This window comes from Schistocerca cancellata, chromosome 3, assembly GCF_023864275.1.
Source record: "Schistocerca cancellata isolate TAMUIC-IGC-003103 chromosome 3, iqSchCanc2.1, whole genome shotgun sequence".
NCBI lineage: Eukaryota > Metazoa > Arthropoda > Insecta > Orthoptera > Acrididae > Schistocerca > Schistocerca cancellata.
Genome location: NC_064628.1, coordinates 621,113,258 through 621,128,567, shown reverse-complemented (window position 1 = coordinate 621,128,567; position 15,310 = coordinate 621,113,258). Strand labels below are relative to the sequence as shown.

Below are 15,310 nucleotides of genomic sequence, written 5' to 3'. Positions count from 1 at the left end.
CCTCAATTAAAAGTATAATGAGTGTTTACATGTCTATGAATAAACTGTTGAATGTATTCTTAAGTACCTGGTCTCATTAAGTTCAAGAGTGCATTCAGATTTCAGAACGTACTTCTTTCTTTATAGGTTTTAAATTTTCATTTAAACTCAGATGAGTAACTTTATTAAGATTCCACTATCACAGCTAAAGCTAATGAAATAAGATTTTTGTTTCTAATTCAGTAACATCGCTATCAAATCCTTCTTTTCATATTCATAGTTCATACAGTGATGTGGATCCACATCTCTATGAGCACTACTTTCTGGCATTTAACTATGCTTTGTACAGTATTTCTCCTATTTATACTGTAGTACCATGAGTGAATGGTGTTCCCTGTGAATTTGCTTTGAACTGATGTCTTAATTGGTTAAATGTTTTCCTCATAACCAGTATTGCCTGCTGCTGATGTATAGCATTACTATATAATCAAATGAAGCTTAGCACAGAACTGCTTAAATATGGTAGAGTTGATTTTGAATCAAGATTATATTTTCACTGGCGATTAGTTTTGTAATCATGAATTCCTGCTGTGAAGTCCAGTGAGCTATATACAACTGAAATGTTGATGGATATAAATTCTCACTAAAATACAGAACAACCTGCACTATAACGTTGACTGTTTTGTATGTAGTGTCATGTAGAATGAAATTCCTATGACAATGGGTAATTGGATATATAAAGTAAAATTTCAAAACTAAATTACTTGATTTTAGCCTTTAATTTAGCAACTGTATCACATTCAGTAGGTAATGCTATTTTTATTAGAGTAAGGCTCTTGTTGTGGCTGAGTTGTGGAGTCCATTTACTTTGGACAATTCATTCGAAGTTTCAGTGTGAGTCACAATAATATTTTTTATGAGTGAGCAGCAAACTAGTTTTACTAGCCACTGTTATGCAGTCTGAATAGCCTGTTTACACTATGTTTCACTTTATTGGTAAGAAGTGACCTATTGTAATGTAAATGTCATATAGTTTCTGAAATACCCCATAGGTTCTTAATTTGTAGAGCTTTTATGTATCTTATTTCACGATGAATATTCTTGCATTTAAACTACAGTATGTCTTTTAAAACTACTGAAAAACACAGTTGTATGTTGTACACTTTTATTTCCATAAAAGTTAAAAATAATTACATTAAGATCAAATAAAATAAGAAAACTAAAAATGCGTAGGTGCCAATATTTACAATTTCTGAAAATAAAAAAATAATTTATGATCACATTTTTATTTTGGCTACCTCCTGGTTTCTCCACTCAGCTGAGACAAAATCTGTCAAATATAATACATTTTGTACAAATGTGTGGAATAAAACAAAACAGACTATGACTATTCTAAAGCTCTGTGTCATAATTTGTCATGTTAAGGTCATGCAGAAAATCTTGCAAGGACCAATCAATTGTAGTTTGTCTTTGTGCCTTAATTATAAATGAAGTATGGGTAACACTCTCTCAAAAATGTACTTATACACTAATGAAATACATATGGTAAAATGAATGTTTGTACATATGGTATTTCAGTAAACTGAAAATGAATTTCATTTACAATTAATATCTTACACTAGATTTGCTTGAATAATACTGCAATGGTGGCAAGTATCACTGCCAGAATTGCTACACTCAGCATCTGGCACATTATTCGTCCATTAGTCCATGTAAACAAATGTAGTTAATGGCCTTCTACATGTTAGGTGCCAGCTTATCTCGCTTCCTTTTGTAAGTCACAATTATTTCCAAAATCCAGGATACAATGCAAAGAAGTGCAATCACGTCTAAAGTAGCGATACTTGCCACAAAACTGTTGGTCATATCTTTCAGCAAACCTGGAATTAAATAAAAATTTGTTTCTGAATTGACAAAACAGTTTACTGGTACATGATCTTACTCTGTGATTAAATCATGCAGTTACACAGCAATGTAAAGTGATATTTTTTCAGGATCACATAAGTGTATAAGTGTTAAATAGCCTAGCAATGATAAAATGTCATATTGTTCATCAGTAACAACTGCTTCCAAGAGTATGGGAGGACTGATAACATATTGTTAACTGATTCATAGCTATCTATAATTACTATTATAGTACTAGTGTCGATTCACAACTGCACCTTCTTGATTCTCAATAAGATTGCCATTCATTATTCAAATTAAATTATTTCGACTGAGAACTTCATACTTTTCTTATGTCTACACCACACCTGTACTATAAAACCACCAACAAGTAACCAATGAACCATTCCTCCCCCTGAAACTTGTACGCTATGATAATATAGCTCACACACAAGATGTACATGAAGTGTGAAAAAAGCAACAACTAGCTCTATCATCACTTGGAGAAGCAATCCTATCTGTGATATACTGCTCACAAGCATGTAGCTATAGTAAACATGAAGGCTGTCAATAACATATAAAGTTTCCTCTAACGTTCCAACAGGGTTTAAAATGTAATGTGATTGTTAATCACTCAACTGGGTTTGTGTTTAATAGTGATGTGTTTCTGAGAACAATGATAGCATTTAAAGCATTTCCTCTGATGATCAGCATTTGCATACCTGGTTTGGTACATGAATTATTATTTTTCCCATATATCCCTTTTGGGTTACAACAGTAACATTATCTAGGTCTTCTACCACCCTATAGGTTTCATATATGGACATGTGGCTTACAAGTCATTTGTCTGTCCTACATTAGGCCTAACCAGTTGGTGGTTTGTTGGCACTGTGGATGTCAACAGTGCAAATGTTATCACAAAATTATAAGGATGAATTGCAGATATCTTATGGAGGTGTAAGTATCTGCCCTGTTGATTTTTTACAGTATAATAGTCAACGACAGCTGAATATTCCTTTAGAAATATTTCTGAATATATCTCAATAAGCAGCACCATGTGAAACTGAAAGAAAAATCGACACATTAAAAATTCTTAAGAATCTCTTAAGTTCCATAGTCAGGACTGAATGAAAGGAAAAGGGTAATTCAGATCACCGATCATGGTAATTAGAACCTAAGATCCAGAGGAAGTAAAATGTTCAAGGTCATCATTCAGAAAACTCCTTGCAAAACTGAAGTAATAGGAATTTAAAATTTTAAGTTGGAATATAAGTGCATTACTAAACTTTGTAAAGCTATCAGAATTGAAGAAATCACGAAACAGGCTTAACTACTTGTTCTAGTAATATCAAAAACTAGCTGGAAAGCCTTGTGATAGTTCATATCCAACAAATTGACTTATCTTTCCTAGAAAAGAAACATCAAGATCAAGCAATTTAATACCTTCAAAAAGAGGCAAATGAAATTTGGATATGAATTGGCAACCAGCTACTCTGTATCACAAGTATTAAACATGGTGGTGTATCTGTATATGTTAAAAATACTGTGAACCTTATCTATGAAGTTATAGATGTAAGTGGACTGTGCACAGAAGCAAAATTTGAAGCTGCAGCCATAATGTTGTCAAAACAGGAAATTATAACAGCTTCAGTATACTGCCTCCCCAAAGCACAATGAAGACCTGTTAGTGGAGCTTCTGGAGAAACTGATACTCAAATACAAGGAGTACATAATACTAATATTTGGTGGTATCAGTATAGACATTAGGTTTAAGAATAGAAACGTTGATCACTTGCTAAATACATTAAGATTCCTTAATTTCACTTGTGTAAATGTGAAACCCATATGACAGGAAGCATTTCTAGATAACATAATTTGTAAGTTTCATCTAAACAAAACAGAATAACTACTATCAAGCTAGGCAGGTCGGATCTTGAGGGACTATGGCTCAGACAAACTTTTAACAGTAAGGCAACTGAAACTTCCATAGACTAGAAAATTTATGAAATCAATTGACGAATCAAAGCTAAACAAGTATTATGTAAATTGCATTTAACAGAATGTGATAAAATAATAACAACTGCAGGTGCAAATGAATCCACCAACAAATTCTATAACTATTAACTGGAAATTTTGAAGCATGTTGTCCTAAACGCTGCAAGAAAATATCAAAGCAAAATCGTTGCACCAAAAGAAACTCTAAAAAGTTGGTACACCCCACATCTAAGTAGAATAACAATCATAATTCTACTCTGTCATGATGAGTCCAAGCTTAACAATGCTGACAAGGAAATGTATATGAAAGTGCAAAAGATTTTCAGGTCTGAAATCAAGGCAGCTAAGTGCAAAGCAAATGATAAATATATACTGTACTCAGTGAATAAATGCGAAGCTACATGGGAAATTATTAAAACAGAGACTAACTGTGGCGATAAAGTATACCAGACACCAATTCCACCTGATATTCACATGTACATTTTGTCAGTCCTCAATCAGATAACAGCATAATGGAGAATGTGAGTGAGGGAGAGGAACTGCTGCCAAAAATGAATAGTAAGCAGACAGACACCTTTCACTGGACTTGTGTAACTGAGAAGATGGTCAATGAATCAATAGCTAAGCTCAGTAATTCTAGAGCACAGGATTACTATGGTCTCTCATATTGTTATTAAATATACCAGAAATAAAATTGTAATGCCACTGACTAAAATAATCAACAAAATTTTAAATGAAGGTAATTATCCAGAATGTTTAAAAATTTCTGTCGTTAAACCAGCATGTAATAAAGGAGATATAGCATCTCCAGATCACTATTGACCAACATCATTTATAACCTTAATATCTAAAATAATAGAATATTGTATGCATAAACAGTTGAGTCAATATATTGAACATGATGATACACACAGTATGGTTTCAGATCCATATACTAGACTTGCAAAGACACATAACATTTAAGAATATCTTGGTCTTGTCTACTTCAACAAATTACCTGAAAATCCCTACACAGTGCCGGTAAATATATTTGAAACTAGTTTTTCGAGGTGGATGAAAAATAAAGTAATTTACTCTGCTCAAGAGTTCATTGAGCATGTGACAAATGACCCACTTTCGTTATGAGAATGAGGCGTAAATTAACTGCAAACTATACTTATACCACTGTGCAACTATTTTAATACTGTTTCATGTGCTTATCGTTAATTATCTGTTTGATTATTTATTTGTTGTTCACTGAACTATGTAGTTATTTATCTTGTAACTGATCTGTTAGGAAACTTCTTGTTTCATTGACATTTGCACAAACATCTATTGTATCGATCTTGGATTACTATATTGAGTTAATAACGTTTGTTGTGCCAAAGCTTATATTATTATTATTATTGTGTTAACACTGATGACACAAATTGCATGTAAATATGCTCAATGTTTGAATAAAACATTTACGTTAAAAACAGGACAATGTGACATACAGTATTAATGACTTATGATCTACAGAAAACATAAAACTTCCCTATAGGTGTAAACATTTCACAAACTGACTTCATAATGACAAACAGCAAAGGTGATGAATATGTGTGATGAAATGAAGTATTAGTTAGGATAAAAAAAGGAAGTAGTAGTGAAACACTTTAATAAAGGTGATGTCAAAATTTAAAATGGGCTGGTATACTTGTGTGTGGAAATACGAATAGTAGAGCTTAAAAGCTATTAAAATTTTGTGAGCACTGTGTAATGTATTATGAACGCTTAATTAAAAGTTTCTAGTAGAAGAATGTAAACCTGAAAGACACTGGGAGAGCTAGGCATAAAGCTATGAGTAAAATAAAGGCACTGTCTGAAATCTTGTCATTGCTATTCATGTTTTGACATTGATAATGATCACTTAGTAGTTATACCTGATATAATATTACAGTTTTAAAACAACAAAGCACAAATGAAACTACATGAAGTATATAAATACTAAAATCGAAGATACACAGCTGAGGATTTAGAGCGGAGACATAGAAGATAAGCTATCAAACAGTGGGCTGGAAGAGGATAATATGTGCCACTGGAGATCCAGAAAAAGGATGAGGAACAAAAAGAAGAAATTCTAGTCAAGGAGACCATGTATAAGATAAAAAATACTTAATCTCACGAGAGAGTGAAACAGATTAAATATTTTAGATTTTGGGTAGACACAGAGAAACAGAATACTATATAAAAACTAAATGCTGCACAGAAACTATAACTGCAGTACAGGAAAAATAAGTTTTGAGATAGAAGAAAATCTACAAAAGGAAATATAAACAAGATGCACCGAAAAATTACATGACCAAAATTGAATTGTAGAACACATAGGAAGACGATCAAGAACAAAGCATTGTCTTTGAGCCAGAAATGATTCCAATTAGATGGAATGAATTTACTGTACAACTAACTGGTAATAGAGATGATGTTGCATAGATTAAAGATCTTGAAAACGGTAGAATAATAATTAACACACAGGACTGTCAATTACTATAAATATTTAGGAATGTCTTAAACAACTTGAACAATAACAAAGTGATTGGAGATGATAATATTAGTGCTTGTAGTAGTTATTAAAAAAAGCTAAAAACAAGTTGAAATAAAACTATTTTGGGATAGAATACAATAGCAAGATTTAAAAAGTGAAATTGTTACTATACCTGTGAAAGGAAAAACCAATATTATTCATATAATATAGCCTTGGGAATATTAAAACAAGAAAAAAAGTATAGGTGGGTGCCCTCTACATATTTCATTTTTTTAAGCAAATGAAATATAAATAACGAGGAAAGGGAATTAATAATGACAAACACATACATTGCTTTAGACTTGTTGATAGTAACAGATTCATTATAATACAGGAATTGTAGGGCACGAATTTTAACTTCTGCCATGGCCAACTATGAGCTAAGAATAAAATAAAATAATCAAAATTATGGTGACAGACAAATTAGATAGCATGAGAGAGCAATCCTTAAGGCAAGAAATGTATCTCTGAAGGATGTAAATAAATTCTACTGCTTTTGTAGTAGGTTAACCGACGACAGATTAAAGATAATAGGTATTAACTGAAGAGGGGTAATGACCAAGCAACTCATTAAAATATAAGTTATTTATTTATAAGCAGTAACTGCAATAAATAAATAAGGTAAAAGTTTGTCAACGCAATTGAAATGATTAAGCTGTGGTTGTGAAGAATGAACTCTGGACCACAAGGGAAGAAAAACTAGAAACGGTAGGCATATGAATACGGAGGAAAGTCACAATAGAATCGTGAAATGAAAGGAAATTTAGTAAGTAAATACCAAAAGAAGTAAAAGAGACAGTACATCATCACCACACAAAAAACAAAAAGTAAAGAAGGTGGAAACTGTTTTATGATTCATAAATCGAAAGAAACTTTTAACGATCTCGAAATCCGGAAATATCTTAAGTAGGTGTGATCGCACAATAATAGGGCGGTTACTTATTTCATCTGAGAGGTGGTCGTGTTGCTTTCTGAGGTTCACCCATCGCTGTCGCGTCTGCATAACTAGCTTGATTCAAAGAGTCACTGAAGCTTCTGTTTGAGTTACCTAAGCACAGCTAAACCGAGTCCATCTTGTTGGTGGTTACTACAAGGAGAGAACTAACGCACAGTCAGCTTAACAGCAGATGCATACAAGCTGCTGGCAAGAATAATATATGGAATGAAGAAGAAAATCGAGGATCTGTTAGGAGACGAATAGTTTTTCTTCCACAAAAACGCTTATTTCTTTACGTAATACGTAGATTGATAGTTTTCTGTGTAAAGTTGTACAAATGCTTTGTTTGAAGTATTACATAAAAACAGCAGTTAAGTAGCGCAAATGATTCAAATGGCTCTAAGCACTATGGGACTTCACATCTGAGGTCATCAGTCCCCTAGACCTAGAACTACTTAAACCTTACTAGCCTAAAGATATTGCATACATCCAAGCCCGAGGCAGGATTCGAACCTGTAACTGTAACATTAAGTAGTGTAAGAGAAAGCTATATTGTTCTAATATAAACGTAAGTATATAAAGTAATGTAGAAGTAATTCTTGTCACTATCGATGTGAGTTTACTAGCACTAATCATAATTTATATTTTGTATACTTTATACAAGTAACCTGCAGTGACCGACTTGTTCTGAAGGCTGTTCTTCATTATAAGACTTACGGGATACATTGTGTTTGAGTGAGTGAATGAGGGAGGTCTTCAATCGGTGAGTGCGACCCTGTTTATCAAGAAGTACTTGATAGGTTGAAGTCCAGCAGCCTAACATGGAAATTAACCGTCTTAATTGATGAGTAAATGTGGTTATAACGGCTTGGACCAAAGGTGCAGAGTCTACAAATGGTCACCGTGATGACAGTCTCGGCAAAGTGAAAAGAGCGAAGAGATTGGGCAAAAGTGTACTGCAAGTAGATACGACGGCTCAATCACGCTTGATGTAGGAAGTTTTGAAGTCGCACACTGATAAGGTGCTGTCTACCATGTTTCAACTTTCAGAGGACTTTCACAGTTATGGGCTGTGGAGATCTTGCTTCGCCACTAAAAGAATCTGCCGAATGTGCTGTCGAAAAACAATATTTCCTTGAGCAAACTTACTTCCGAGATATTGTCTTATACGATTTATTTATTTTAGCAAAATCGAAAGCAACCATCCCTGTACTTCGGTTTTCGCCCTCGGAAGTGATTGTGTATATCTGTGTGTATACCAGTGCTCCAAAAGAGCCACATCAAGGAAACTTAATGGTCTGAGATCCACAGAAAGATGATTACGAGGATACAACACGAAACACCTGGATTCTTAACTTCCAGCAGGCATGTAACCACGTGAGGAGGAACTCTGGAGCACTTACCTATTAGAGGTCCGATGGTGATGTAAAGGATGCCAGACATGACTTGGTGTAGACCATAGGCGGCGGGAAAGCGTTCCTTGCTGCACGTCTCTCCAATCACGAGAGGCATGGTGCTCGTGACGTAGCTCCTGGAGAAGCCCATCAGCACTGACAGTACAACAATTGGCGTGAACTCCACGAAGAATATTATCACTGAAATAAAACACGTGGAAATTGTGATTAGGGCAGCAACTGATTACAATGTCGAAAAATAAATGTACACAGTGGTCGTAAACAGTCTTAAAAACTTCTACAATTGTTCCAGAGTAGTTTGTGCTGAGAAGTAATTGTTAAGCGAAAAAAAAATGGAAGTGTTGCGCCGTTCCCGAGTGCAGAGTATATAGATAGATTCATACATCCTCACAGTGTGCTATTTATTCACATCAGCATTCCTCAAAAACCGTAGATGTAAATAATGAACAAAAATCTAAATGACAACATTGGTTTTTGCGGTGGACGGAAACGTGTGAAGGGAAATGCTGACGTAATCGGCGCTCGACCCTACCAGTAGAAAATGCAGCGTTTAACTTCACCACGTAATCTTGACATTACGACTGCTAGGTCTCTGACGTTTGCAGAAATGAAAAAGGAGGGAAGTCAGAACGAAGTGTTCCAGACAAATCCGACATGTGACGCAACCGAACGACGGATACACTACCTGCAGTTGCCATTGTTAGCATAGTGGTTATCGTCAAGTGTGAACTTGCATCGTTTTCCTTTCAATTCTTGGTCTGAGGTGGATAGACAGACTGCTAGCTTGTTGATGTATAGAATATGTAATAATAAGACAATATTTAAGTATACAGCTTTAAAACTGACAGAACATTTACAATGTGCAGCCGATATTTTTTTCTTGGCTGGTATGTTGATACTTCTTCCGTCGATATATCGACAATGTTTTCGATATGTCTAGGGCCGGTTAAAAATATCAACAGTCCTATATGGAATCTATGGGTTTTGGATGGCAATATCGATCGCTACGCACGATCTCCACACGACTAACACCTCAGAAGACAGTTGTATTGTTTGCTTTGCATTACAGTCTCGAACAGCACGTCATGCACCATGAGTCAGGGGAAGTTCTCGTTCGCAAGTATTCATAAGGATAGTGCGACTGCCGGCCAGAGTGGCCAAGCGGTTCTAGGCGCTACAGTCTGGAACCGTGAGATCGCTACGGTCGCAGGTTCGAATCCTGCCTCGGGCATGGATGTCACATAGTGCTCAGAGCCATTTGAACCATTTTGACGGTGCGATTACCTCTTGAGTACCAACGACAGCTAGACGAGCGCTGTTACTGCCTTTCTTGACGTAGCAACAAAGAGGGTCCCGCCGACGCTGGTGCGCCCATTGACAATCTGGACACAGGACCAACACCATGTTGATTTTTCAGACAAGTACCGCGCCTGCGTACGGCACTACGATGGACGTCTCTGAGCGTGGAGGCTCGGAGGGAAACGAACGTCATATCGGCATATCGCCCAAGCACCTAGCTTATGGTAAGTGGTGCCACTGGGCGATCGCCATAGCACCTGGCTTATGGTATAGGGTGGCACTGGGCGCCCAACAACATCACGTCCCGTTCGCGTAGCCGGTAATTTGGGCAGCAGACATTACATTTCCGATGAGTTAAGCCGATAGCTGTGCTTAATGACGCAAGAGCGCAATTTGCTCGTGCTGTGCTGACCTGCCTCGACAGAGAGGGTGTTCAACTGTTGCCATGAGCATCACGTTCGCCACATCTCCTACCAACTAAAAACATCTGGACATGGGTCGCTGAGGTACCGCTGCCAGCCTCTACGACTGCAGAATTCTGGAACAGAGCTGAAGCAATATCTACCATCCAAGTTCATTTCGACTCACCAAGCGAGGTGGCGCAATGGCTAGCACACTGGACTCGCATTTAGGAGGACGATGGTTGAGACCCACATCCAGCCATGCTGATTTAGGTTTTCCGGGATTTCCCTATATCGCTTCAGGCAAATCCTGGGATGGTTCCTTTGAAAGGGCTAGGCCGATTTCCTTCCCTAATGCGAAGGGGCCGATGACCTCACTGTTTGGTCCCCTTCAGATCGACTTGATGCCACAGAGAGACTGTTGCTGCTAGAAGAAGGCAGCTCTGCGAACTAAATGAACTTCACATTTAATCATACATTCTTTCTACTGTACTGTACTCGCGAATCCAGCATTGCTTCTCATTTGCTAAATATGTATGGGAGTTGGATGTACGTCCTAGTCTCCGTCTCCTCTCCATTTCTCTGTCCATCACCTCATCCTCCCTATCTGTTGTTCTCTTCCTCCTCCCGCTCTCTATCTCCTCCTCTCCTCTTTATGTTCATTTCCTCCCCATCTCTGTCCATCTCCTCTACCTGCCACTAGCCCTCCTTCTCTCTCAATTTGAGCCTTGTTTATTGGTGTTGCAAAGGAAACCTCAGCTGGAAACCGAAGTCACTTAAAATGAATATCGACCATTGCTATACAGGGTATGGGAGACACATCTGCAGCTGAGGGATCTGTAAGGATAGTATTTTGCACAATTTTAATCTGCGGACGGGGAGGATTACAAAGTTTCGGACGATTCAGATTCAGAAGTAGTATTCTAATCATAAGCCAATAAGCCATAAATACAACTTTCCTGTTTTCTCTTAAAACCAACTGCAAGGAATAAAACGTAATAGCGCATTGTTGAATATGCAAATTTTGTTTAAAATTGTATATAGGGATAAAGATATTATATAAGAAATTTGTCTTATAGTTTAAATGCACTGATTTATAAGTTAAAACTGACTGCTAGAAAGGAAACGGAAACGCACATATCCACAGCACAGCATTTTTTCTCTCGCAGTCAGTTTTAACAGAACACCTGTACAGTGTTGTTTGGAAAAGTACATAGAGTATGCCCAACTGAATGTGCATTGAAAGGTACTTGATAGCAGCCACTTATGGATTAGTCCATCAAGTAAAATTTTATGTGAAGTTAAAGTGAACACTATTAGGTGGAGAAAGTAATGCATACAGCTAGTACAGAGTGGGATCGCGAAAAGTTGTAATTTCCCTTGGCCCGTAATAGCGGGTAGGAGTCGTGAATCGATCAGCTGGTTATCGTGCAAAATATTAAAATAAGTTGATCAAGAACTTTTTGAACCTTTTGCCAATAATTTTGCCCATTCAATCTTATATTTAAAAATATATATTCTATGGCCGTCAAAATTTCATCAGAGTCGGGTGAAAATTTGAAGTAAATAGGTAAAGAATTTTCCAGATTTTTGGTAACAACATTAAACAATGCCTTGTGTTGATATTGTAAGTATATATATATTTACATATGTTACAAATATGTAGCCTGTATCCGTCCAAATGTTAATTAGAGTACTGTGTGAATATCTGAAGTCAGCTGGTAAAGAACTTTTCGAGATTTTTGCCAACAACGTTTTACTTATCATCCATGTTCGTAGATATGCAGGCAGTGCAAGAATTCTTTTGAGAAGTTTACTGGTTCTATTAGAAGGAGCTTTTACCAAATTAATGGATTGTTACTTGTATGTCATTCCCCAGTACAACGATATAACATCTAAGAAAAAAGAAAAGAGGATGGAGTGATCTGCTTTTGTTGATTTATACTATGCAACTGAAAGGCGAGAACTAGTTGTTAGCATAGCTGGCAGTGTGTAAGCAAACGAACTTTTTTCCAACATAAGAACTCTGTAGCTGAATGCATCTCGAGCTTATTCGTCAAAATTACTCAAAGAACCAAAAGGTTAAGAACGCTATACATCTCTTAAGATTTAACTAAGGCATTCGATTGTGTTGATGGCAAAATATTCCTCCAGAAGTTGAACTATTATGGAATACAGGGAGTAGCTCACAACTGGCTCACCTCTTACTTTAACAACAGATAGCAAAAGGTCGTTTTTCACGTTGTTGAGAATTTTTGTGATGTGAGGTCTGAGGGAGGAACAATCAAATGGGGGGGGGGGGGGGGAGGGCAGGGATCAGTGCTGGGGCCACTCTTGTTTCTTATTTATATGTCCTGTAGCATTACGGGTAATTCTAAAATAGATCTGTTTGCTGATGACACTAGCTTGGTAGTAAAGGACGTTGTGTGCGATATTGACTCTGTTTCAAATTGTGCAGTTTATGGCATAAGTTCATTGGTTCTGGAAAATAAACTAGTGCTAAATCACAGTAAGACACAGCATTTACAGTTTCTAACACACAATTCAACAAAACCCGCGTTTTAATTTCACAGAATGAGCTTATGATTAGTGAAACTGAACAATGCAAATTTCTAGGTTTTCAGATAGATAGCCAACTGTCAAAAACGTCCAGGATGTTGTTCAAAGACTTAATGCTGCCATTTTTACTTCGAATGATATTTGAAGTAAGTGATAGTTGGACACGAAAAGTAGTCTACTTTGCTTATGTTTCATTCGCTTATGTCGTATGGTATCATATGTATTTTGGGGTAACTTTTCCCATTCTCAAAGGGTATTATTCTGTCAGAAACGGGCGGTTCGAGCAATAAATTGTCTCTTGTCGTCGACCCCTGTTAATTAGCCTGGGTATACTGACATTGGACCCTCAAGATATATATATATATATATATATATATATATATATATAGGCAGAAACCGAGTCTGCATCTGGATCGCACTTCCTTGACTCTTGTGCAGAAAGGTGTGCAGTATACTGCTGCATCCATTTTCAGTAAGCTACCACAAGAATTCAAAAATGCTAGGAGTAAACGACGCGCTTTCAAATTAAAACGTAAGAGTTTCCTCAGGGGTCACTCCTTCTATTCTGTCGAAGAGTTCCTTGAAAAATTAAGCTGATTCCTGTGTTATATTGTTGATTGCCTTTACATACATTTATGGCCTGTCTTTTTTGGGTTCATAAACATTTTATTTCATCTGTTATTACTTTTCGGTTGTAATTTCATGTACTGACACGTTCCATGACCTTGGAGATCTGCTCCTCAATTTTGGTCCTACGGAACTAGACGCGTAAAACAAAATAAAAAAAATTGGTACTGACCCAAAACTACAGGTGCAATCTCATTCGTGAATCTAAAAGTGTTCTCCAATAGCACTGAGGCTTACTTACTTGTTCGGAAGGACACGCACGCTGTTGAACCCAGAAGGAACAGCAGCCTGTTCTTCGTGACCCCACAGGCGCCGATGATTGCCATACTAAGCCGTCCTGCCATGTCAGAGAAAGTCATCACAGACATGGCCAAGGCAGCGTCTTTACGAGAAAGTCCGGTGTTGAACAAGTACAGTGGAATCACCGTCATAAACATCATGTCGACGAAGAATATCAGAGATATACCAACTAGAGAATTAGCTATGGAGAAATCTTGCATCAGTGTCAAGTCAAAGAGGTCCACAACTGCTGACCACCATCTGGAAAAAACCACATTTCTGTATAAGTTATTATGCACACCGCCAATACGAGCTTTAAACACTTATTATTTAGCTTACTCTAGTTTGTAGACTGAGAACGAACAAGATGTGAGACTGTTTCTAAATCTCAAATTATATCTTAAATTCACTATTTTGTGGCACAAGGTCGACCGCGCCCCCCTGCCCCCTCCCCTTCTCTCTCTATCTCTCTGTCTGTCTCTCTTTCTCTCTGCCGCTTACTCTCGAATATAATGAGTAAAGCTCAAGTTGTGTTATGACCCACAGTTAATATTTTCAGGTAAAGATTTCCCATTGATTGTTAAGATTATGGCATCGTGTTTGCAACATATACTGACAGCATGTTTCGTAATGTAACAGCAAGCTAGTGAAAAGATTAAAAGTCTCTCCAGCCTCATGTTATTAAGTTTAGATAATTGGTGGGTTTCATTACTTGTTCATTTATGCATATCTGGATATCTGAGCCCACCTCTAATGTACAAATAGTTCCTGATTGAAATTATTTTTGTAATATAGGAACCAGTTACAGAGATAGTTTCTATTTAGACTACATGCAGCTGCCAAAGTATAACGGACGGCGAGTGACTGAGATACATTGGCTTTACGCACAAAAGGAACGGTTAGTTGTTGGCAGTCTGTGGAATCCCTTTGCTCGAAACACAGGTAACTGACAATGCGGACATACCGAACGGAGCACTGCTTCCTGATGGAGAGACCTTATTGTGAAAGGCTTGTGACTGACAGAGGGGAGTCATAGTTAGCTGGCTCTCTGCACTACTAAAAGAAATTCTTCCGCTAAAACTGCATCTTGGTGGGAAACGTAACGAAGTAGTTAACCTTCTTGCAGGTGTGTGACCACCCTGACGCCAACTATAGATTGGTCGAGGGGTAAGATTATTTGCCAAAACGCAGCTAACCGTCATAACGCCAGGCAAAAAACCTTGAGAACGCTTGATGGGCACTCGTATGTGAAAGTCTGGCAAATTTTCAGCAGAACGTTGGTACCCTAGAACGAGGAATCGAGAGCAGGCGAACTGCTCAGGAACAATCTTCTATCAGTTGGCAGTGATAAGAAACGACGCCAAAATTTCAGCACTCTGAAAGCGCAAGAGGG

The 15,310-nt window shown here is 37.2% G+C and overlaps 1 protein-coding gene across 2 annotated transcripts in view; it reads right to left on the bottom strand.

The window, feature by feature from the left end:
* Positions 1 to 1,158: 1,158 nt before the first annotated feature.
* LOC126175525 (monocarboxylate transporter 14-like) overlaps positions 1,159 to 15,310 on the bottom strand; it is a 157,760-nt gene continuing 143,608 nt past the window's right edge. Inside the window, exons 7-9 of one of the 2 annotated variants that reach the window (XM_049922352.1) lie at positions 13,880 to 14,178; positions 8,741 to 8,932; positions 1,159 to 1,859 (exon numbers count right to left, since the gene is read on the bottom strand). In XM_049922352.1, the coding sequence (XP_049778309.1) occupies positions 1,717 to 1,859; positions 8,741 to 8,932; positions 13,880 to 14,178 (634 nt within the window). In that variant the 3' untranslated portion in view covers positions 1,159 to 1,716. The remainder of the gene's footprint in view (positions 1,860 to 8,740; positions 8,933 to 13,879; positions 14,179 to 15,310) is intronic. The other variant, XM_049922353.1, reaches the window with a different exon arrangement.